This window comes from Cimex lectularius, unplaced genomic scaffold, assembly GCF_000648675.2.
Source record: "Cimex lectularius strain Harlan isolate CLEC.00 unplaced genomic scaffold, Clec_2.1 scaffold280, whole genome shotgun sequence".
Lineage (NCBI taxonomy): Eukaryota > Metazoa > Arthropoda > Insecta > Hemiptera > Cimicidae > Cimex > Cimex lectularius.
Genome location: NW_019392877.1, coordinates 166,256 through 188,684, shown reverse-complemented (window position 1 = coordinate 188,684; position 22,429 = coordinate 166,256). Strand labels below are relative to the sequence as shown.

At 34.4% G+C, this 22,429-nt stretch overlaps 2 protein-coding genes across 2 annotated transcripts in view; one reads left to right on the top strand and one right to left on the bottom strand.

Annotated features, from left to right (window-relative positions):
• The window catches only part of LOC106672507 (coiled-coil domain-containing protein 174), a 68,001-nt gene continuing 45,572 nt past the window's right edge, over positions 1-22,429 (bottom strand). Inside the window, exons 5-6 of the mRNA XM_014404021.2 lie at positions 521-868; positions 1-448 (exon numbers count right to left, since the gene is read on the bottom strand). Coding sequence (XP_014259507.1) covers positions 45-448; positions 521-868 — 752 coding nt within the window. The 3' untranslated portion in view covers positions 1-44. The remainder of the gene's footprint in view (positions 449-520; positions 869-22,429) is intronic.
• Positions 5,546-22,429, top strand: part of LOC106672508 — a 55,440-nt gene continuing 38,556 nt past the window's right edge. The window contains exon 1 of the mRNA XM_014404023.2: positions 5,546-5,639. Within this exon, the coding sequence (XP_014259509.1) occupies positions 5,597-5,639 (43 nt within the window). The 5' untranslated portion in view covers positions 5,546-5,596. The remainder of the gene's footprint in view (positions 5,640-22,429) is intronic.

The following is a 22,429-nucleotide window of genomic DNA, read 5'->3' as shown; positions in this document are numbered from 1 at the left end:
TTGATCAAGTAAAAATAAATGCATTATATTTAATTGTAAAAACATTATAAAGTGCCTTTTGGTGTTGCTTTCTGATCTCTTTCAAACTGTTCTCTCAAGAGTCTGAGACCGGCGTCAATCGCTTCAGCAGTACTTTTGTGGTCGATGGAAGTGGTGTGCTTTCGTTGGTTGACGTTTGGCGTGTGGTAATCGAAGTCCATCGGAGGAGGGATTTCAGCGCCTTTCTTCTCAGCTTTCAAGGCTTCTTCTTTCTCTTTTCGTTTCTTAAGGAAGTTCTTCGTCCTTGACTGGAGTGGGTTGGATTCTTCAGGCAATGGCTCATCAGGCAGGGGGATGCTTGAAATGTCGAATTTCTTGTGTCTCGACTCAGTGTCTTCAACATAAACGGGAGCGAATTCTTTCGGCCTTTCTGAACGTTTTTTCGCAACCCATTCCGCTTGTGACATAGCTAGAAAAAACAAAAATGACTTCAATTAAATCTTTCTAAAAATAATATATAAGTTAAATAAAATACACTCACGTGGATTCTGGACACCGTCTTTTCCAACGTCCCAAGGCCTGACATGAGCCGCTTTTTGAAGTTTGATCTCCAAACTTTCTTTAATTTCTTCTACAGGTTCTTCCTCTATTTCCTCTTGAGGTTGTTCGGTGAATTCGATGGGCGGCAGGCCGAGCCTGGCCCTCTGTCTCTGCCTGGCGGCGATGAGCCTCGCTTGCCTCTGATGTTCCCTTCTATCCCTCAGCGCTTTAGCTTCTTTTTGCCTCTTCTCTGTCTCTGATCTCACTTTACGCAACATCTCCTGTTCTGCCTCTCTCTTCTCGGGGTCGGTTGAGAACTTCCAGTAACCCACGCCATGGCTTCTTGCCTCTGTAATTAAGATATAGTTAAATTTAACAAAAATATGACAAATCGAGAAACTTGCCCATCCTCGCATTTCGCAATCTTTACCGCTGGATCTGGGTGATTAATCATTAAATCAACACCCAGGCCTAAGTGAAAATGGTGAAATGCTGAAACATGACTGACAGACTAGCATCAAGTAAAACCTCAATAACTAGTAATGACCAAATTACACAAATCAATATATCAAAGATGTGGGGTTGGGGGACCGCGGTAGCCGAGTGGTTAGCATGAGAGACTCTCACGCCGCGGTCGTGGGTTCGATTCCCACCGTAGCCCCTGGCCCTTTTTTCCCAATAACCCCCCAAATTTGAACACACATATACGAATTTGTCACATGGCTAATATGCATAGTTCATAACGCCAAAAAGAAAAAAAAAAGATGTGGGGTTTTCCCCAGGGGTCAGTTCTAAACCCCACCTTATTTAATATTTTGTATTAGATGTAAAATTAAAACAAACTGTAAACTAGCCCTGTTGGATAATGAACAACTTTTGTAAAGTTAATTTTATAAAGAAAATTATCTTAAATGCTGTAAGTGCTTCATCAAAAAAACAATCAGACAAACTAAGAATAAAACTGAAAAAACATTACTTGAGCGTACATTATTTGTTTCAGTTCTACTAAATACCTAAGCATCTGTGTGTTCCAAAACACTTGTTGCTATTCAGTCTTATTTTTGAAATTCAACAAGTACACTTTGCAACCAACTTCACAGTCAGCGTCAATCTGAGGTGCAATTCAACACATTATAATAAAACCAGTAACAATTTAGCTTTGAGGATAGTTGGACATTTACACAGGTTGACAAGAGTCGATTGATATTCACTATGTATTAAACATGTCATGCATAACATATGTGTTTGAGTGTTTTTTAAATTAATTATTTATTTGTTAAATCTGCCTGGGACTTTTGGATTTTGTCATTTTGTGACTGGAATCCATTGTATTTGTTAAGCCGCACTCAAGGAAAATGAAAAAGAGAAAATCTATAATGAAAGGCTCAATGAAATATGTTCTGTGTAGACACCGAAGATTTATAGAGATCTAAAATTTGGCAGATTTCAGAGAAAGAAATCAGACCATTCCACCTAAAGCCATACTTTCACATTAAAAAAAGAAGACTAAAATGTCCAGAATAGATTGGAGTTAAAAAACCCAAAACACTGGATTTTTAAATTTTATTTTTTTAATAATTTTAATTAATTTAGTGGTAAAAATATTGTAATTCTAGAATTTTTTTAAACACTAAACACACCATTTATTTTTGTGCCATATATTTTAATTACTAGTACATTATGCTAACTGGTGAGTTCCTTTTAGCTAAATGGTGAGCTCTGAAGAAGGACCAAGGACGTGGCCCGAAATGCACTTGCAATTAAAATATGGCATAATTAAATATAGGCATTAGTTAAAAAAAAAAAAAAATAAATAAATAAATGAAAAATAACCAACATTCTGATTTTTTCTTCAATTTGCAGATAATGACCTATGTGGTCACACATTCGACAGGGTTCTGGATAAGTTTCTAGGCACTGAACTGGATTTTGTTTATACTAAAAGCTCTGGAAAAATTGAAGTTTAATACTTCAAAAATAAATAATTTTTTTAATTAATTGACCGCATTGAATAAGTTTATTCAATAAAAAATACAAAATAGATTTGCTGGCAGTCTTGAAATTCGTCTGACAGACCAAAACAGCGAGGATGGGCGGACCAAACTATCAAGCTACCCACATAATATTACACATTGAATTTGGGTAGATCAATTACAGATGAGGTCTCAGCATTTCTTTGTTCTAAAAGCCCTACTTGCATTTTTCAAAAAAATAAACTTCCGTTGATCTGATTTTTATATAGCTTTTTACTAAATTGTCTGGAATGAATTGGAGCTGAATAAGAAATATTTAAAACTTAGGAGTTTTTTTTCATTTCGAACGTAAGTGACCCCATTCGAAGGTCATGCACCCTGACAGGGTTGAGGAAAAATTTCTGAATTTTGGACACAATTTTATATATAACAAAATCTTTGGACCTACCCACATAATATTACACATTGAATTTGGGTAGATCAATTACAGATGAGGTCTCAGCATTTCTTTGTTCTAAAAGCCCTACTTGCATTTTTCAAAAAAATAAACTTCCGTTGATCTGATTTTTATATAGCTTTTTACTAAATTGTCTGGGATGAATTGGAGCTGAATAAGAAGTATTTAAAACTTAGGATTTTTTTTCATTTTGTACGTAAGTGACCCCGTTCGAAGGTCACGCACCCTGACAGGGTTCAGGAAAAATTTCTGTATTTTGGACACAATTTTATTTATAACAAAATCTTTGGAAAGAAATGAAAATGAAAATTTTTTTTCTTTAGTGACACTCTCATAAATGGTCACACACCCTGACAGGGTTCATGGTAAATTTTGTAGACGTAGAACTCGATTTTGTTTGTACAAAATTTCTGGAAACAATTGAAGTTTAATATTACAAATAAATAAATAAAACCCGAGTTTCTTCATTTTTTAAATGAATTGATACCAAAATCTCTGGAAACAATTGAAGTTAAAAAAAATTCAAAAATAAAATACGATTTTTTATAATTTTTAATGAATTATACTGTTGATAGGGTTCTTATTCTGTTTATATCTAATGCCCGTAAAGGATCGCAGTTTAATTAAAAATATAAAAAAATTGATAAATAAAAATGAAGACAAATAAAGGTAGTAAAGTTTTTAGTCAATTATGACGGAAAATGGCTTGTGAATGATTGTTTTACTCGAATTAAAGTTTCATTTTTGTGAGAGCTATGCTCAGCTAATACTGCCCCAAACCATGGGTCAAAAATTCAAGATCTTATAGGAAATTGAAAGCTGAGTAAAAAAGGTCCTATAAACCTGGGTCTGGAAAGCCTTCAGTACAGAGCTAGGGTTACACACACACACACACACACACACACACACACACACACGCACGCACGCACGCACACGCACACACGCACGCACACGCACACACACACACACACACAAGAAAATCACGTTTTTTTAACCTTATTTGTGAAATAGTAAGTAAACCGCTACTACTACCGTAAAACGACTCGAAAATTCATAGTGCATTTATTTCAGCGTCGAATGAGACTAAAACCAGCCTAATCGGTTGAGAATCATAATTTTCGTGATTTTTTCAAAGTTAGGATGGGGAGGGGCATAATAAATTCACCGTTTCCGACATTTTTATCGATAAATTCAAAAGATGCACCCATACTAAAAAATGTTTCGAAACAAACCTTGTCGGTGATAAAATTCTCCGTCAAATTAGACCAATCCCAGTACAATTGATGAAACATTCCCATTTTGGCAAATTTATTACTTTACACACAAATGGAAAATCGCTCTTTTCTAATGGGTATCATTGTACAATTAATGTACGAAAAATCTGAAAGGGTTATTTAATTTTTGAATATTACATAAATATTACATTTTATTCTTTTACCATTACAAAAATTTGTTAATAATAACATTAATTGTTAATCACGGTTCAATGTAGCCCCTCTTTTCGAGCTAATAGCTCTCAGCTAAAAGCTCCAGCCACCTGTCTTTGCACATTCACGTATAGTTCAAACTAGGCCCAATTTGACGGACAATTCGATCACGGACAAGGTTTGTTTCGGAACAATTTTTATTAGGGGTGCATCTTTTGAATTTATCGGCAAAATGTCAGAAACGATGAATTTTTTGTGACCATCCACCTCCTAACTTTGAAAAATGATGAAAATTACGATTCTCAACCAATCAGACTGGTTTTAGTCTCATTCGACGCTGAAATAAATGCATTATGAATGTTGTTTCGAGTTGTTTTACTTACTATTTCACAAATATGGACAGAAAACGTTTTTTTTAACCCTTGCTCTGTACTGAAGCTTTTCCGGACTCAGGTTAATAGGACCTTTTTTACTCAGCATTCCATTTCCTATAAGATCTTGAATTTTAGACCCATGATTTGGGGCCACCCAGTATATTATTTATTACTATGGCGTGTTCAATAAAAAAATCAATTAAAATAAAATAATGAAAGGACCGGTGAAATCGCTTCTGTGAACACACCGAGCTCAAGCAAATATGAGGGGAATGAATTATTGATCAACTTATAATTTTTTTATTTCTTTTTATATTATGCTTTTTATTGGAAAATATTTACACATTTTAATACATTCCTGTTGGAAACAAAACATGGCAAATTATTTTTACGAATGAGGGCATTACTCTGCACAAAAAGAGCATACTTGCAGATTAAAAAATATATATTTAGGGCCTTTTTGATGATCAGATTTTTATTTTGTTTATACTGAAATGTTCGGAAAGGATTGAAGTTTAATATAAAAATTATTTTAAAAAATTGATTGTTTTATGTCCTCATAAAAGTTGTTAAACACCCCGTCGGTGGTTAATTTTTGTATTTTCTTTTGGACAGGCATATCAGATCCTTTATCGTATTTCCGGATAAGCAGAGGGTGCGAGACCATTGAAGATTTGCCAGCGGATCCGATTGTTTTCCCTCTGGAGAAGATCCGTCGATGGTGATCGGGCGAGGGAGCAGGCACGGCGAAGGGAGGGACGTTCAGTGGGGGAACGGAATCACAAAGCGGTCAGACGTCCGCTTCAGTTGAGTCCCGACTCCCGACGGTGTTCAGTTGGAAAGAGGATGTGGAGGTCTTATCTTTCAGCAGCGCTCGTCTTCATTCCGGGTAAAGAAAACTGAAAGCATTTTCCAAGAAAAAAAAAACCAACCGCACCCTCCCCCATGCCATCGGCTTTGGTAGATTATCCACCTCCCAACCCGCGCTGAAATTTTAATTAATTTTTTTGGGGGGACGATTTCCTAGTTAATTTGCCGGCTTTTTAAATTAGCCGGATCGGCATCCTGGTTACGTCTCCGGAAGTGGGGAACAATGAAGACCTTCTGACTCATCTCTGGGATAACCCAGTGTTTTCTTTTTTTTTTTTGGGTTGTTGTTTTCCTTCAGGGTGTTAAAAAAATACAAAATTTTATGTGTCCATATAAATTAATCAAGTTAACGTAGGTTGACGATTGGTGTCCATGCAAGGGGGCAAATGAACCCAAAAATAATAAAATCACCCCCTGAATCTTAATATTTGATTAAAAATAAAAAAAAGCTTTCTTTCTTCCTTAACTTATTAAAAAAATATATTTTGATCAATAAACAAAACGAAATTGCTTGATTATTGATAAAATGGTTAATTATTCCTTGTTTAAGAAACTTAAAATATAATTCTGGTTAAAATAGTAAAAAAGAAGGGTTCCATTTGGTTTAACGGCTATCATTTCGAATTTTGTTATATTTCGGCTCCAGCGAAACCAAAATTCGTGGAGAAAATATCAACTTTTTATTATTTTTTAAATATTTAAATATTTGTGTCCTTTTTTCATAATAAAAATTTCATTAATTAAATGAATCTTGAACTGGACGTTTTTCTCCATCGAATAGTGAAAATATTCAGTCGTATTAAAATTCCTTTCTTGATCATTCAAATAATTTATTACTTAAGAAACACATTAAATTAATTAAAAAATAATAAGAAGAAATCTAATTCTATTCATTGGATGAAAGTTTTTGAACCAAATTTCATAAAAATTAATAGTAATTTTAAAACTATAAATAAACCCAATTTTGGAATGGACGTTTATTCTCCAATAAATACTGAAATGGCAGTAGATTAAGAAAAAAGCTTTTCAATAACCAACAAACTATTTATTTATTCGAAAACATAATTCACCAAGTAGTAATACATTAAAACATAAATTAATTCTTAAAAACGTCTGATTGGTAGGGAAAATACTTGTGAAGTTTTTGTTTCTTTTCCAAACTCGCTTGAAAATTTCATAGCTTGTCAATTATGTACAATTTAAACATAGACGATTCTTATATTATTTTGTAATTTCTTCTTAAATAATTTGTGTCTAGCTCTACCCACTGGTAAAACCGATTCAGGTGAAATATCATTCCGACCCAAACTCGTGAGAAAATAAAAAAGAAATGCTTTTCAATTTTGTACTGTACAATTTAAACACAAGTGTTTATATTTATTTCTTTTCACGTTAAAAATCAAATCAATATTGGAATGGGGATTTTTGTCGCCTCCTAAAATCCACATTGATTAATTCCAAAACATTGTTTTCTTTCGTCACAAAATCGTGGGGAATTTTTTAAAACTTTTCTTGTGCGATTTGAAAACAATTGTTTCTTATATCCTTTTATGTTAAAAATCAACTGAATACTGAACATTTTTTCTCACTCGAAAACCTTACAGATGATTTTTTACTTTGTCATTAAATAATACGTTTTTCTTTGCTTAGTTATTGTTTATGTATGTAATTATGTTTTTGATAGATGAAAAATTTATTTTTGGTAGAGGTCTTATTTTGAAGGTTTTTATTTTTTAAATTAAAATTTTTATTTAAAAAAAATCACGATTTTGCGAAGTTTCGGCATTCCTGTATCATTTTTAAGACATATATTTTTATAATTAATTTATTCAAGTGTTATTTAATTTCATTTATTATTTTTTTAGAAATATTATTAATTTCTTCCTTTGTATAATTCATTAAAAAAATTGAGTGAAAAAATGAAAACTACTACCTCTATCCAGTGGCAAAACTAAGGTGAAATATCGTTCACTTTTGATCCAAAATCGTGGGAAAACTTTTACAGATTTTCATTTTCGTAAAATTAAACACAAACGGTTCTTATCTCTCCATGTGGAAAATCTCTTCAATCCTGACCCAGAAAAACCCCATTTTTTAAAAATATTTCTTCCTAAATAATTTAAGCTCTATGCATTGGCAAACTGACTGGCTGACATGATGTCAATTACGATCCAAACTCGTGAGAAATTCCTTTCAAACTTTTGAATTTTACATTGTGTTAAATAGCGTTACTTATATTTTTCCGTGTTAAACATCAATTCAATCCTAAAAATGGACATTTTTTACCTCCTCAAAATTCCCAAATTTATTTAAAAAATTCTTCTAAAATAATTTATCAATTCCAAAGCGTACTAGGTATCCTTGCAAAATTTTGTGAAACAGATTGAGGTGAGATATGGTTCACTTTGACCCAAAATCGCTGGAAAATCACTTCAACTTTTCAACTTTGATCAATTTAAACACAAATGTTTTTTCGTTTTAGATTTGAAAAATCATCTCAATCCTAGAATGGGCATTTTTCTAACCCGAAAATCATCTTTATTATTAATTTTTAAATTCCTTCCAAATTAATGTATTAATTCAAAAAATATACTTTTTTGTTTATTGTATGATACAATAGATAATATAATGCTATGAAAATAATCAAATTTTTGGCTTTATCAATTGACAAAACCGATTGTGGTGTGACACATCCACTTACAACCTAAAATCATGCGAAAATGACTTTCAATTTTGTACAATTAAACACAAATATTTTTTCGAATCCTACTCGAATATATTCGAAAAACATTAAATACCTTATATAATGAATTTTGAATGATTAATATTTTAAGCTCCTGTCTCTATCAATATCGTTGACTTTTGACCCAAACTCATGGCAAAGTTTAAAAACTTTGTTTGTTTGTTTAACAATTGAAATTGAACTGATCTACACTGATTATTTTACCGTGTTTACTATCGCTGGTAGATATAAACTGATAATCATTAATCAGTTATTCTTCACTGCAAATCGTTCTAATTTATCTTATTTTCTTTCTAAATAATTTAATAATTAATAATTTATTATTCTTTGCCTTATGCACTTAAAATAAAATTGCTATGAAAATAACGAAAACGTCGAGGTCTACCCATCGGAAAAGTTGAGGTGGGATAATCGTTTCCTTCCTCAATCCGTTGATCTGAACCTCAGCCTAGATTTTTCAGAAATGGACACGAGTTCACTTGGTTCGTTACCAACAAAAATTTAAATATTCGCCAATTTTTTTTAAATTTGTTTTTTGCCAATTTTTTTATTTAAAAAAATTTCAAGCTTTTAAAAATGTCCAGTATTTTATGAAGTGAATCATGGAAGCATCTGTAGCCTATTAAAAAGCATAAAAAGTAATTTTGACGTACTTAAATCTGTATAAAACAATTTTAGATGCTTCTGTGGAAATTGCTGCAGAAACTGACGTTCTTGGTCCAAAAAAGTTGATAAATAGGAAAAAAGTTAATATTCACAAAATCCCAATCTTTTTTTCACCATGTTTATAACGTTTTTGATGTAATAAATAGCTATTTGTCCATCCTAATTGTATAGTTTAAATAACTAATAATAAATTAGGCTTAAAATAAAACAATTTCATTATGTCATTAAAACAGATAATAATCTTTGCGAATTCACGAATATTATAATTTGATCATTAAAGATCAATGGGTTACATTGATCTAACTTAAAATAGCCTTTTCAGAGAAAGACTTACTCAGCAGAATCCTTAGATTTATAATAACTTGGTACACTGAAAAGATCTTTTTTGTCTAAATCATGAGTCCAACGTTAAGGGTTGTATTATTATAAAAAGCCCATCAGTAGGCCTAAGAAATGCCATAACATAAACAAATTACAATATCTTTCATTTAGTGCATTGTGTAAAAAATAAAGTCTGTACAAAGTTAAACAGATTCATAAAAGTAGAATGAAACATAAATAACAACTTACACAGAAAAGAAGAATTTATGCCGATTATTTTTTTTTTGGGGTTTGGTACTATTGCAAAGTTTTGTGCTTTAAGCTTCCACAATAATAAAAATAATATCTTTCAATTAATTAAGGTTTTTAATAAGAGATAAAAATTCAGTGTCACGAGCGGGATTCGAACCCACGACCTTCGGCTAGATACGCCGCTACTCTACCACTTGAGATACTTGAGACTTTGGTCACGATAGCTCAAGTGGTAGAGAAGCGGCGTATCAAGCCGAAGGTCGTGGGTTCGAATCCCGCTCGTGACACTGAATTTTTTATCTCAACCAAAAACGTGTGTGGTGATTAGTGACCGTTAATCGATAATTATTCAGCAATCGTGAGATGCAGTCTGGTGTGATGTAGGTTTCAGAAAAACATTTTCTTTATCGTGCCAACGTTTCGATCTTTATTGAGATCATCTTCAGGGCCTGGGATTTACAAATAATGTTTAACAATTACATCCTAAATGTATTTGTTAAATGTAAACAATGTTTGTAAATCCCAGGCCCTGAAGATGATCTCAATAAGGATCGAAACGTTGGCACGATAAAGAAAATGTTTTTCTGAAAGCTACATCACACTAGACCGCATCTCACGATTTCTGAATAATCAACCAAAAACCTTTATTAATTGAAAGATATTAATTGGTCAAGCGGACCACGAAAACTAGTGAATTTAATAAAAAAAAAGGTAAAAAAGGCAGTAATAGTTTAAACTTTTTTTTAAGGAACCTTTATAGAGTAGTGTTCTGTGACACCTGTCGTTGCAAAATTAATATAATACCCAAGGGGAAAGATTGTAAATAGGACAAAAGGTCGTTAGGTCAATTCATTGCTTCCTGCACTTCTGTTGCTAAACTCGGAACTCCTGACCGTAAAGCCCCCTGTGCAGCCATGTTGTCAAATGATATAAATAAATTCCCTTCGAATCCTCCCTTCGGAAGCCAAGAGATCGTTGATAAACTTCCTCCTTTTGCGAGATGGGCGGTTGTAAAATCGTTAAATTGAATTTTGATAATGACAACCGTTAAAACGAACTAATTGATTTATCGAAATCCGCCGGTTCAACCGTTCCGGCGACTTATTTCCGCCGTTTCTCCCAATCAACAGCTAACATTAAAACGTAAATAGGTTTTCCAACGAGGTTTTTATCCAGAAGACATTTAGCGATCTCACATTAACCTTAAAAATCCTGAGAAAAAACAGCATACATCGCTACCTTCTTGTAATTAATCAACAACGGTAGGCTTTTGTTTAATTTATATTTTGATCCAAACAAGTCAACTGGTTTTTCTCCTAATTGATAAAATCAAGTCTTGGACCGATAGTACCAATCTGCATTGTAAGGGAAAACATTGGCGTATATATTCAAAAAAATGTTTACAAAAGTGACTATGCAGATGTCTTTGATGCTGACATATTGGGTCTCACAGAAACTTCCTCTTTACCTACATAAATATAGGTGAAAAAAATCATTCTGTATTGAAGAGTACATTAAAGAGAAGGGTTTTAAAAAAATGATCAATTTGGTCTACCTATCTTAGCTGTTTTGGTCTGTCAGAGGTTAAGTGAAAGGAGCGTCAGTGTTGACTTTGTCTGTCGCCGTTTTGATGGATTGAATTTTGTTTGTTCCACTCGGTTATTCTGAATTTCTGATCTTCGGTTCTTTTTATCATTACGGCAAAACACGGCCTGAACTTCTTACGTAAAAAAACCACGTGCGGTACAGAAGCCAAAGACATTGAATAAACTTCTTAGACTTAACTGTTACCAAAACAGATGACGAATTCCAGGAAACTGTCGGCAACAGAAGAGCTTAGACAAACCTCTCAACCATTACAGACACCATACAACACGAAAACGCACGAAAAATACACACTATACAGAAAAAAACAACAACGAAACATTAAAGATATGGGCGAATTCAACAAGGAAAAAGAGACCTACTAACTAATCAATTTTGTTAAAAATTTGGCATACAGACTTTACCAAAGACAACAAACACAATTGGAAAACACATAAGAAAAAATATCTGACAAGTCTAATCCACAAAACGAAAACGACATTTCCAACAACATACAAATAATGCTGAAAACAATAAATCGGACAGACAGGAAGGAAAATAAAAGACAGATAATAACGTGTAATATCGGTGGCAATATAAATAGCTTAAAATTAATCCATATCGACTTGAAAGGAAAAAAAGAACTGAAACACATAATTTAAAGAAACACTAGAAACAGTTCCTCACTCAAGAAGGCACAAAGAAACGCGTTTGAGTAACTACAAAACTCGCGAGTATAGACGGACCCAATAAGTAACCTAGTGCCGGTTCAACACGTGTTCCCGACTCGCAGACCCCCAATACCCACCATCAAATTTAGTACAGACTAGATCAGAATTTCTTTATGACTAACTGAAAGGATGCAAAACCTAGAAATAGACAACCCAACACATAGAGCATGAAAAATTTCAATGATTACAATTATATTAATAAAAGAGTTCTGGATTAAATAAAACATAATCTACCACTTAAGATATCTTCTTGACGTCTGCGGGGGTGACGTGGGTTTGTTTCGGTGCCTCAACCCGCTTATGATCCTAACTCTGATAAACCCAGAAAAAAATATCATGGACATTAATTTCACGAATGTATGAAATAGATAAGACTAAGCAAAATAGCTAAACAAATCCAAGGCTGAAGATGGAAAAAGCCGAAACCTTTCTGACAGATGAAAACAGCGAGGATAGGCGGACCCAAACGATCGGAAACAACCGAGCTAGTTTTATATTGTTAGTTACTTTTTAAATAATAAAAGTTCTTTTTGAGATCCGCGGGACCCGGGATGAACCTGTTAGATGTGTTTCGGATTTTTGCCATTTTTGTGTTCGGTTTGTATTTGTATCTGATATTGTTTATAACCCTGCATTGATGAACATAGGTAGAAATAAAACATTTCACACGTGCTTCTAAGTAAATTAAGTAAAATAGCTAAACAAACCCAGGGCTGAAGATGGAGAAAGCCGAAACCTTTCTGACAGATGAAAACAGCGAAGGTAGGCGAACCCAAACTATCGGAAATAACCGAGCTATTTTTCCAAGTTAATTTTTAAACTGTGTTAATTCTTCTTCGACATATTTATTGTTTGGTTTGTATCGGTGCCTAACCCTGCATATAATCTTGACCTCTTTGCACAGAAAAATAAGGAAAGAGAATAATTAAAATAACTAAATCAATTCAGGGCTGAAGAAGGCGATATGCCCAAACTCGTTTGCCAGAACAAAACAGCGAAGATAGGCGGTCCCAAACGGTGTATCTGCAGTTTCATTGTGTTAGTTCTTCTTGTAGTCTGCTGGGATATGACCGGTTCCGGTTTTTCGCTATCTTCAATGCTTGGTTTATCGGTGCCTCACCCTGCTTACATCCCTAACGTGATCATCTTAGGCAAACATAAAACCGACACACATTTCACAAGTGCCACTAACTTAAGGACAATAATTAATCAAACAAATAGAAGGAGAAAAGCCGAAACTCATCTAACCGAGCAAAGCACCGAAGATTGCCAAAATTATCGGAAAGGACCGACGTCATGTTGTTACTTTGGTGCTGAGATTGTATCGGTGCCTTGCCCTGCTTATATCCCAAACTGTAATGAACAATGACGTATAAAAAGGACTAGAATAACATAAACAGACCGCTAAAGATCGCTAAAAGCCGAAACGCCTAACCATCAGCGAGACTTGGCGGACCGAAATGGTCGGAACAAAATTACAGGTTCATCACCCCGATATTCTTCTAACTGGGAGGCTTGATTTGAACGAACTTTGTAACGGAACATCGCGTGCAGTAGTCCAAAGCAATTAAAAACTCCCAATTGAAGGATTATGCATGTGCTAAATTTAATTGGTTCTAGTACACTGATTTTATTCTAAACTGGCGTATTTCACATTTAAATAGCCCTTAAAGTTCATTTTGTTATAGTTTGTGTTATGTTTTAGCCCTTATTTTGATCTTAGTTTTTATTTGTCCTGTCAATTTCGTTCTCAGCATAAGAAAAATTAAAGTGAGTCAAAATTAAACAAATATTTTCTCATTTTTTGTTAAAACAAGCTCCTAGGTGCTATCCTCGGCTTTTTTAATTCGCCTTATTTTCAGTAGGTTTTGATTATCACAGATAGACATTCTTGAGGAAAACAAAGCGAACACCTTGTGCAATTTATTCACGAACCTTTTTTAAAATAATTAGTACATAAATTCAGATTAAATTTAAGTTAACTTCAAGCGTATAACGCAAGGATCAAGGTTTTCAAGATAAAAGGAGATGTATAGCAAAATGAAAACGGGGCGTCATTTTAAACGCGTGCCAAAGCAGCGTGACTTTAATTATTGAGCTATACGCTCCACCTGGTTCGTTCTAAGCTGTTAAGTGAAGCCGTGATTACTTAAATTCTCCATTTAGCCGGAAGTGGAATTTCCGAGTGCGCGGAGGGTGTTCAAAGGAGAGAAGGACGTTTCACAGCCGCAGCGTTAATGCCAGTTAATGCCGGAGTTACGGTTATACGGCCCTTTCAGTCATGATTTGGGACGTGGTTATGTGTTTTACAGAAACCGGCAGCAACAAAGGGTAGTGGGTTTATTTCATATTCATACGACTCCTGTACCACCGAATAAGTAACGAATAAATATTACAGAAAATGGCTTAGTACAAATCGAGTTTAAGTTAAAACAAAATTGTAACTAAGTTACTGAGAATTTGTTGAGGTCATCAGGTTACATGTGCTAATTTGTTAAGGAAGGTTATTAAAAGGCTATCAATGAGTATTATGAGTCGTGCTATTAAGATAGTGAACGACCTATCGAAGTATTCATATCTAAATGGGCTAACCTGTCCAGGAAGATTATTAATAGGTTATCGAATAAGTTTTTTTTGCTGTTTTTCGACATTAATAATATCTTACTGAATTTATTAAAATCAAACTTAGTGGATTTTGAGTATTTACGCAACTGTTGTATAGCCTTAAATGTGTTATAACATGTAATGTAGTGTTTGTTTTTTTAACAAAAAGCCAATTTGTAGGTTGGGTTCGAACCCGGGACTTTAACCTTACAGTAATGCGCACTGTCTCAACGCCTAACCATTCCGGCCACCGATGCCCTGTAATGTGTATTATGATATAACATGATATGATTGTAACATGTGTAAGTGATGTAACACTAAATCCGTGTTGTCATCTGAATCGTGCTAGATGTGTCATTGTGCTGTTAAGAATTTTTCAAATTGGAAAGATAAGAAAATGGCGGAGTTGATGTTTTAAGGTACTCACGGCTGTTGTACGTGTTAAATATCCTAGTGCTATTAATTTGTTGTTAATTTTCTAAGCTAAGCAAAAGGCAAAGTGATGTATTTAAGGCATTTTCGTAACTGTGGTTTTGTGATAAATGTATTACAATAGTTCAAGATGGTTATTTTATTTTTTTTTTGCTGGGGCTTCCGACATCTAGGTCATTTCAGCCCCCACTAAGTCTATATTCTATACACGTTCATACAAATAAATACATTTATACACTTAAATACATCCATACAGTACACTCATTCCGTTTGGTCGGTGGAATACTTGATATTCCTCCACCGACCCTATACTCAAACTAATCTAGATTGGGGTCGATGGTGTACTTTTATAAATATTCCGCCATCGACCCACACGCTCTCAACATTTGAGGGGTGATGATGACGTTATATTTCACCCTCACCCCTCGCCATTCACGCTAATAAATACATGCACACAGACAAAACATATAGATACATAACACATACTATATATCGGGTTGTCCGGAAAATAATGCAGGATTTTAAGTTTTCATTAAAAAAAATCTATATAAAATATTCTGTTTACGTTTACAGGATTACTCANAACATTGCTTTAAAGTAACTAGTTTCTTTTTTTTTGTTTAATACCAAAATCCTGCATTATTTTCCGGACAACCCAATACAATAAAAAAACCCAATTTCCCCTAAAAAGCGGAACAGGGGACTCTGAAACTCGCTACCGTGCTCGAGGACTCTTCTTAAATCCGGCGGCATGCCTACACGCTCTCTGTATGGAGCCAAGGCATGACACGCCTCTATTATGTGGGACACATCGAGCAACCTTTCTCTGCATAAAGGGCACCTGCGCGGGCTTTGGCCCAAAAGCAGGTGCCCATGTGTCAACCTCAAGAAGGTTATTCATAGGTTTCTTGCGTTCTAATTCGTGTTAAGGCCATTCTTAATTCCGAAATAAGTAAAAAAGAATTTCTAGATTTAGGGTTTTCACGCAAACATTGTATCGTGTCAGATGTGTTATCGTGAAATTAAGAATCTTTTATAAACCCAGAATTTCTAGTTTTTCGGTATTCGGTATAATGCGGTATCGTGTTAAATGTGTTATTATGCTATTAAAGAGTTTTTAAATTGCAAAGCTAAGAAAAAGACAGAATTAATGGTTTAAGGTACTCATGCGGCTGTTGTGTGTGTTAAATGTCCTAGTGCTATTAAAAATTTGTTAATTTCCAAGCTAAGCAAAAGGCAAAGTGATGGATTTAAGGCATTTTCGTTACTAGTTTTGTGTTAAATGTATTACAATAGTTCAAGAAGGTTATTTATAGGTTTCTTGCGTTCTAATTCGTGTTAAGGCCATTCTTAATTTCGAAATAAGTAAAAAAGAAAAATTTCTATATTTAGGTTTTCACGCAAACATTGTATCGTGTCAAAAGTGTTATCGTGTAATTAAGAACGCTTAATAAACGTAGAATTTCTAGTTTTTCGGTATTCACGCAAATGCGGTATCGTGTTGGTATGGTATGGTATGGTGAAGAAGGATACTAGGAAGCGGGTTTGCACTCCCCAGGCATTGCAGCCTTCTGGCTTATTGTACCTTCCTAATTCCTTAGTTCAGTGTAATAGACTCAATCCTTCTTTTTAGAAGTATCAGGTTATTGACTGTCGCTGCTGCAATTTGATTCTTTAAGCTTTTTCCGTATGTTAGGTTAAATCTCCATTGAGCTGTTGCTTCGCATTCGAAGATGATATGAGTGGCTGTTTCTTCCTCCTCATTACATAATCTGCAAATGAGATCATCGCTGTATATACCCATGTTGTGTAGATGTTTTCTCAGATGCCAGTGACCGGTTAGTAGTCCCACCACTCCTCAGAGTTTTGCCCGCTCCAATTGCAGCAGTGCTTTTGCCAGTCTTGGTGAGGGTTGATTCATCATAAGTTTACTATATCTAGCACCGGTAGAGTTTATCCACTTCTCCTTTTGTTTTGTTTGGATCCATTTTGCGATGGAGGATTCTATTTTTGTTTTTGTTATCCCAAGAATAGGTTCGGGGCCTATGTATGGTCTTGCAGATCCTCCTCTGGCCAGTCTGTCTGCTTTCTCGTTACCCAAAATTTCCCTGTGCCCTGGCACCCAAGATATCATCAGGTTGTTGTGTTTCCCCAGGTTTTGGAGATTTTGGATGCATTCACTTACTAATTTTGATGTGATTCTTTTACATGCTAATGCTTTAATGGCTGTTTGGCTATCTGAACGTATGAGGATTTTTTGGTAGTGTAACCTCTTTTAAGATTTTCCAGGGCACAAGCATTGATGGCATACTTTCCTATTTCTTCTTGAAAGACCGAAGTGTATTTCCCTAATGAGTTTGATTGCTCATGTTTTGTACTTGTACAGAAAACGCCTGATCCGGTTCCTTCATTTGTTTTGGAGCCATCTGTGTACCATATCATTGTATCTGATGCTCTCCTGTGTTCTTCCTCTCCTTCATAGTACGTTGAAACTTTATAGGAAGTTGTGAAGATTGTTTCTGGGATCATGTAATCAGTCCCCATTTCTAATAATGGGTGTCTGATTTTGTTGATTATGATTGTATGTTAGTTCCTTTCCAATTTAATTGTTTCTGGAGCCTAAGTGAGCTTTTCCTTCCGGTATCGTGTTAAATGTATTATTATGCTATTAAGAAGTTGTTAAATAGCAAAGATAAGAAAAAACAGAGATGATGGTTTAAGATACTCACGCGGAAGTAGTCTGTGTTAAATGCTTTTGTGCTATTAAGAATTTTTTGAACTTCAAAGATAAGCATAAAGTCAAAGTTAATTGATTTAAGGCATTCACGACCATTATAGTGTGTTAAATTTATTAAAATAGTTCAAGGCAGTTATTTGTAGGTTTTCAAATTGGTTTTATGAGCTTTAGTTTGTGATAAGACCATGGTTACCACAGCCATGACCAGTGTTAAGACCATAATTCCGAACATAAGTTAAAAGGTAGCATTTCTAGGTTAAGTATATTCATCCAACCGCGTATGTTAAATGTGTTATTACATTTGTTTTAAAATTACAAAGTCACTATTACAGCTTTAATTAAAGGTGCCTTGATGCAAATGGTGTGATGAAATTGGCTTTTATCGTACTTTGGACCACCTCTTCGATCTATCTGACGTGGTTATTACTTTCTCAGTTTTATGTGAAAATATTCTAAAAGACAAATATTTCGAAGAAGGTTTGGGTTGCGACGATCTAGTGATTTCTAGTTTTTTGGTATGGACGCTATTCACGCAAATTCATTTCGTGTAAAATGTGTTCCAGTACTACTAAAAAATAAGAATTTTTTAAAATGCCAAAGATAAGCAAAAAAGCAGAATTGACGGAGTTAAGGACATGGCTGTTGTATTGTGCTAAATGTATTAAAATAATTCAACAAAGTTATTCATAGGTTTTCTATTATTGCTCCTGTTAAGATCATTTTTAATCCATGTTTAGCGGTCATAATTGGCCAAATTAATTATTTCAATTAATTATTCTTTTTATCTAAGGTTTGGGTTGGGATGAAAAAGTTTGTATCACGAGCGGGATTCGAACCCACGACCTTCGGCTTAACATATTTTAGCCGAAGGTCGTGGGTCTTGACCAAAACCTTATGTAAAAAGCGCAATTGAAATAATTTTTAATTTCAAAGGGATATATCAAAGGTAGAATTTCTCGATGTAGGATTTTCACGCAAACATTGTATCGTGCTAAATGTGTAGAAATCTGCTATTAAGAATTTTTTGAATTTCTAAATATCAATAAAAAATCATTATGATATGTTAATTAAAAGTGCCTTGATATAAATGATGTGATGAAACTGAATGTTATTCTGCTTTGACCACTTATTTAGTCTGTTTATTCCTCTCTCATTCTTTTGTGAAAAATTCAAAAACAAAAACAAACAAACTAGGTGGTAATAATTTAGTTTAATCTTTAATACTTAAGCTGTTAATCGCAGAACGTGTTCATATCGATGATATAAATAGTTTCGAGTTTAATGTTGGATCGAGGACCAAAATTGAGACTGAACGCTAAACTGCACAGTTGGCGTGTCGTGCGGGCTTAGCCGAACCTGTTCCTTTTTCAGATTCACTTTTTAAAAAATGACGTTCTACTCGCAAATTGGTTGTTTACGACGATCCATATTTCAAGCATTGAACGTTCATCATCAGGTTCAAGGAGTCTCTCGACATTTCCCAACGATTTTTAAACCTAACCCAACCCCCAAAATTCGTTCTTGTTAAATTAAATTAAAAAACTGTGAAACTATCTTCCAACGTAAATGCCATAAAACTATATTAATAATGAATTATGAATGGGGTAAAATTGATTATGATACGCGGTCAAAAGTTAAAATTATCGTTCATAAAAACAATATATCATGGATAAAACAAAATAAAACCCGAAGTACAGTACACTTAAAAATACTCATATTTTAATAATATATTAATTATATTATATTTAATTTTGATATACTATTTATTTATACTATTTTTTTAAATATAATTTGCTATATAATTCATGTCGAGAGACGTTAAGTTTGTTGTTAACTCCTTCAACCTGATGATGAACGTTTAATGCTTGAAATCTTGTTCGTTGTAAACAACAAACCTGTGAGTAGGACTATCATTTACAAAAAGTGAACACTCACTCCACCTTCATCAGTTCTACAAACCCGTTCCTTGTTTTCCCTTCTCGCCTCAGCAAAATGCCGTCTTTTTTGTCTTGTTCCGACAAGAAATCAATAAAAGGCGAACATAATAATTCGGCACTTAAATTTCCGCCAGACCCCTGTATCAAAATTTCAACGGACTTGCTTTCTTCGGCATAAATCTGATTTTTACCCCGACGCAGGCTCAGCTCTCGCATGCATCATTCAAGTGTCGGAACTTCGAAACAAGCCCGGCCCGAAAAGGGAAAACACGACCGGAAAATCGAGAGCTAATTCAAAAATAGGCGAGCGCGGTCGACGGACGTACATTTTCATTCATTAACATCATAAACAACATATTAACATATAAACTTCTCTGTCTTAACTATAAATATGTATATAAAAAATATACATGCAATCCAGTTCGACATCATACAGAAAATAAACAGCAACAGACCACATGAAAGCTAAATCAAACCACCAGAACTTCCACAAAAAAGCAGCACTCAAGATAAAAACAATACCAATAACTTAAAAATACCATCATTTAAAGGGAAAAAAATATAGAAAAATTAACCAATCACTTTTCAACAATTAGACTTAATAATTATATCAATGACACAAACACAATTGAAAATCATAAACAAAAAACACTAGAGAAAAACAGAATTTATACTACAGCAAATGAATACTGAGAACAACAAACGAGACAGAAAGGAAGGAGATAAACCAGATTAAAAAAATCACGAAGGAAATGGCGAAAAATACAGGGAAGATAATGGTTGCTCTATGGTGGTCCAAAATGATGACTAATGGGCTTAATTGAAAAACCTAGAATTGTATACAAATAAACAACAAATCATATCAATCATTTACATATTTTAAGACACCACATCGATTTAAAAAGGAAAAGAACCAAAATTACAATCTGCTAAAAACACAGACAGATTTTTCGTCTGAAAGACCAAAACAACGAGCATAGGCGGATGCACAACAGAATAGAAAACGACGTAGCTAGTTTCATTTTGTTATTTGTTAAATTGTGCTATTTATCCTTGAGCTCTCCTGGACGATGACCGGTCTTTACGCAATTTTCTGTGTAAGGTTCGACGGTTGATTCCCCACCCTGCTCATATCCCAGTCAGGGGACTCTGATGAATACAGAAAAAATATCAACTCTAATTTCACTACGTACAAAAGGATGAGAATGTGTAACATAACAAATCAATCCCATCGCAGGAGATGGCAAAATGTCGAAACGCGTCTGACAGATCAACACAGCGAGGATAGGCGAACCAAAATAATCGAAATCCAAAGGAAATGATGGAGCTACAGTTGCTTGTTGTCATATAAATTTTAAATTGTCAGGTTTTTTCTCGAGTTCTTCCGGGTGGAGACTTTCGGCTATTCGCCTTCTGCCTGTTGTTGTATCGGCGCCTCACCCCTGACTCTGATGAATACAGACAAAGTGAAAAATCAGACATTTTTCTAATGCATAAAAACGGAACAAAGGAGAATGAGTAAATTAACGATCGGAAACGACTGAGCTAGTTTTCTTTTGCTAGTTAATTTTTAAACTATAAAAAAGCAGTACTTTTTTAGTAGTATTACAAAGAAGAGACACTTTGTGGGTCTTATGGGTGAGGACCGGTTAGATAGCTTATCGCTATTTTTGTGCTGGGTTTATGTATCCTCATTCCTAACTCTGATGTACAGAACCGATCTAGAGTTTCATTTTGTTAGTAATTTTTAAATTGTTAGATTTCTTCTTAGGGTGTAACGGCTTATCCGGACAGATGGCTTATCGCCAACTTATGTTCTGAGATTGATTGTAACTGAGCCCACCCATATCCCAAACTCTTATGACCACAGGCAAAGAGGACACCAACATACCTTTCACATTTCAATAACTTCACTAATTTCGTGGTCCGCTTGACCAATTAATACATTACAATTAATTAAGGTTTTTAGTTGAGATGAAAAAAAGTTAATGGCACGAGCGGGATTCGAACCCACGATCTTCGGCTAGATACGCCGCTGCTCTACCACTTGAGCTATCGTGACCTCGATCCACCTTATGAGTTTTCCCTCCTTTTTGCCATTTTTAAAATGTCGTGTAATCTGTTTGGATTCTCGACGACAAATGAAATAGCCACGGAGAGCTTTAGTGAAGTGTACTTCATTTTAATCATTAAATTCACGAATTTCGTGGTTCGCTTGACCAATTAATACATTACAATTAATTAAGGTTTTTAGTTGAGATGAAAATAATCGAGGTCACGATAGCTCAAGTGGTAGAGCAGCGGCGTATCTAGCCGAAGATCGTGGGTTCGAATCCCGCTCGTGCCATTAACTTTTTTTCATCTCAACTAAAAACCTTAATTAATTGTAACATTTCAATAAAGTGCAAGAATGATTGGAACATTTAAAATTGAACCCACAGACCTCAGAAGATGGCGGAGAAAAGCCAAACGGGAGACAGACTATGCGTACCAAAATGATCGGAAATGGATAACCTGCAGTCTCATTCACATTCATTTTGTTAGTAGTTTTTTTTTAAATTGTAAGATTTCCCCTTGCGGTCTGACAAGATAAGCTGTAAGATAACATCGACAGACTTTTCACTAAGGTACCAGAAAGGATTAGTAGAACAATTAAAGTAACACACAAACCAAATCAGCGAGACTAGGTGGACCAAAATTTTGGAAAACCACCGATCTAGTTTCATTTTTCAGTTACTTAAAAAAAAGATATCTCCCCTTGTGGTCTGAAGGCGATGGACCTGCCAGTGCGTTTCGTCTTTT